The following is a 3,230-nucleotide window of genomic DNA, read 5'->3' on the forward strand; positions in this document are numbered from 1 at the left end:
TGATGTGACTAAGGTGAAGACTTCTCTATCGGTGGTTAAAGACCGACTTCTGAAACGCTACAACAAACAAGACCTTAGACAGCGCTTTTTTTAGCCTTAGACAGCGTTTTAAAGCGCTGTCTAAACCTCCGCTGCTAAAGGTTTAGACAGCGCTTTTTTAAATCTTAAAAGCACTGTCTAAGCCCCCCCCCCCCCCTTAGACAGCGCTTTGGCCAAAAGCGCTTTATAAGACCCTCTTATTTTAAATTTTCTAGGTATACCTTAGACAGCGCTTTTGAAAAGCGCTGTCTAAGCCCCACCCCCTTAGACAGCGCTTTGGCCAAAAGAGCTTTCTAAGACCCTCCTATTTTTAATTTTTTTAGGTATACCTTAGACAGCGCTTTTCAAAAAGCGCTGTCTAAGCCCCCCCCCTTAGACAGTGCTTTTGCCTAGAGCGCTTTCTAATCCCCCCCTTAGACAGCGCTTTTTACAAAAGCGCTTTTAGTCGAGATGTACCTTTAGATAGAATGCAACTGCGGTAAATATACTTCCTGTAACCAGTCCTGATCCAGATACCTAATTGAAACAAAGAAATAACAATAACAATATCATACATGAAGAGGATAAGCAAACGGAAGGTTGAAGCTAAGTTATTTCGCGCGTTAAAATTACCAATAGTAGCGGCTTCCTGCCTGCTTTATCTATGAGGGCTGCTCCAACACCTGTGATCACAATCTGCAAAATCAAAAAACATAATTGAGTTGGTTTCAATTTGAAGGGTGAAAAAAATAGACTTTTCATGAATTATTGGATAAGTTAGAAATAAGAACCTGAAGGATAGCAAAAAGTATAGTACCGGTCGCGGAAGGAAATCCTACAGCGAAATTAAAGTACACAAATACACCGGAACAAATAAAAATCTGACTTCTTCATGAAGTTAAGTTTTAAAACATGATTTCATTGGGAGTTATAGGTTGTATGCAAATGTCAGACTTTGAATGAAGAGTTGCGATTAGAGAAGTAAGTATTAGAACCTGCTAGGTCAAAAATACTGCTAGCATAAAAACCAACTCCATTGATTCCACCAAATTGCTGGCAGACCATAAGCCCTACTCCAATCTGGTCATACATCAAAATTAGTTATCTATACGCCTTAATACAACAATAACATGGGAAGGTGGAAAATAAACTATCATTTTCCACACACACCCTTAGAGAAACTGAACTGATATCAATAGTGGAACTATAGTTACCTACCGTGAGTGAGCGTAAATATCTTTTCTGAAACAAATCCAGCACTTTCGGTTTTGCGAGTTTTTCTAAACTAGTTATATAATCCTGTGTGGCAGTGACAGATGCACCAGCTTAAAATTGCATTATACTTGGAATGCTTTGTCTTTAATATTGTGCATGACAGGAAAGTCACAGAAATATATCCAACACCAACACACAGTAACCTGAATTTCCTTTGCTTCTTGAGATATATCAGCATCTTTTCCGCGAAGTATTTGCAATGCCGCCACAAAATCTTTTGTGAGTCCTCTCTTTGCCTGCAGTCATTAATTGGTCGGTACTTGGCACTCCTCATGATGTGCTAATCACTTTATATGGAAATTTGTTACTTACCAGCCATCTAGGGGACTCTGGAATGAAGAATAGACCCAAAAGCAACACAACAGTGGGAATAAGGCCTGCAATTGCAAACACTTGTTTAGTATTGAAAAGTTTCAATTAATGTATAATGTTCTAAGTTTATTACTAGACCGATTATAGATAAAGCCCTCCATGAAAGTATTGTTCCAAATATGAATGCCGTGGATCCCCCAATAACAATCATGAACTACAAAGGAAGATGAAAAACAAACTTATACGTTAGTGCTACCTTCATTGCAAATACTTGACCATGAAGTTACAATATGTAGCAAAACTATGCCTGATTTAAGGTAGTCAATACTCCTCGGCGTTCTTTTGGCGCAATTTCTGCTATGAAGACAGGAACCTTATATGTATAATACATCAAATATAATGTCATTTTAATAACTTAAACATATGTGAGTGTTTTAAAATGGATTTTTTTTATCATTTCATTGAAAAATAGAAGTATGACCAACCACATAAGAAAAAACTCCCATTCCATATCCTGTTGCTAGTCTCCCAATATCCAAAGAAACTGGACCCTAAATATATATAAGAGAAAAAGAGGAAAACTCAGATAATCCTTGGAGAACAGTTATGACCAAGAAAATCTCATAGGTTCTGTAGTAAGAACCTTTGAAAAATAAATAACAAGCCATCCTGCAATACAGAAAGCACTTGATACTCTCATTGCCTGCATATACATTCCAAAGCCAACTTTTTATGAATACTCCAATTAATTTGGAAGTTAATTCATCATTTTACTGATATTACCCCCTTTCGTCCAACTAAATCAGCAATAGGACCACTTGTTATTGCGCCAATCATCGCACCAAAAGTCAAGATGGAGCCAAACAAGGAGTACTGCATACATTCAATCACCAAAAACCAAAGAAAACAACATCAAATCCACTGAGTAGAAGCTATACAAACTTTTCTAGTACACGGTAATCACGAGTTATTTTCAGTCTATTTCCTATGTTTTCATTAATCTAAGGATAATGAAGTAAAATCAAATTTTGAATAATTTCTGGCTAACCTCTGCCAAAGACAGACTAAGATCCTTCCTGATAGCGTCTTGAGTTGGAGATGAATATCCAACGTGGAAAATAAAACAAAAATAACAATTATTCTGTAGAACTCTTGGTCAACTAAACTATAGCAAGCATCTTGAAGCTATATAAAAAAGTGCTTATCTTTGCTGATTTTCAGATTTATAGTAAAACATAGAAGTGGTGAGAGAAGTAAAGACTTACACAAACACCAAACTCAAAAGAACCACAGACAGCAATGAATATGGTGAAGTAAACCATCCATGGATGATGATAATCTTTGGTTTCATTGACAGGTTGCTTATTCTTTTCCCCTATCAATGGTTCTCTTCTTCGCAAGATTATAAACATTCTCAACATTCTCAACAAGAATATACAGTAGAAACGAAGAAATGAAGAAATATTGAAGAACATACCGCAAGAAATGAAGAACAGTAGAAACGAAAAACGAAGTCAACACCCAAATGTCGAGACACGTACGATTCTTCAAACACGTTCAATGATTGAAACCGAAAAATGGAAGTGTATTCGTGTTCACTATTATGGTTTTCGCTGATAGGGTTT

General features: G+C 36.6%; 1 protein-coding gene and 1 long non-coding RNA gene across 2 annotated transcripts; both read right to left on the reverse strand.

Annotated features, from left to right (window-relative positions):
* Window positions 1-448: 448 nt before the first annotated feature.
* On the reverse strand, window positions 449-1,766 carry LOC127079418 (sugar transporter ERD6-like 7). Its single transcript, XM_051019801.1, has 8 exons — window positions 1,739-1,766; window positions 1,606-1,670; window positions 1,437-1,529; window positions 1,237-1,317; window positions 1,014-1,098; window positions 810-853; window positions 652-714; window positions 449-555 (listed from the first exon to the last, which is right to left on the reverse strand). Exons 1-8 carry the CDS (start codon window positions 1,764-1,766, stop codon window positions 481-483), a joined length of 534 nt encoding a protein of 177 aa, XP_050875758.1. The 3' UTR covers window positions 449-480.
* A 169-nt stretch (window positions 1,767-1,935) lies between these two features.
* LOC127086921 (uncharacterized) lies at window positions 1,936-2,678 on the reverse strand. Its single transcript, XR_007789676.1, has 4 exons — window positions 2,654-2,678; window positions 2,389-2,478; window positions 2,091-2,308; window positions 1,936-1,978 (listed from the first exon to the last, which is right to left on the reverse strand). It is a non-coding gene; the product is annotated as an uncharacterized LOC127086921 (long non-coding RNA).
* Window positions 2,679-3,230: the final 552 nt, after the last annotated feature.

The sequence above is a fragment of the Lathyrus oleraceus genome, chromosome 5, assembly GCF_024323335.1.
Source record: "Lathyrus oleraceus cultivar Zhongwan6 chromosome 5, CAAS_Psat_ZW6_1.0, whole genome shotgun sequence".
Taxonomy (NCBI): Eukaryota; Viridiplantae; Streptophyta; class Magnoliopsida; order Fabales; family Fabaceae; genus Lathyrus; species Lathyrus oleraceus.

Coding starts and splice junctions, on each gene's coding strand:
- LOC127079418 (XM_051019801.1), bottom strand. CDS start 1,766: ATGGAGGGCTTTATCTATAATCGGTCTA. Junction 854..1,013: donor CAGTATTTTTGACCTAGCAG/GTTCTAATACTT, acceptor ATTTCGCTGTAG/GATTTCCTTCCGCGACCGGT. Junction 556..651: donor GCAGGAAGCCGCTACTATTG/GTAATTTTAACG, acceptor TGTTTCAATTAG/GTATCTGGATCAGGACTGGT.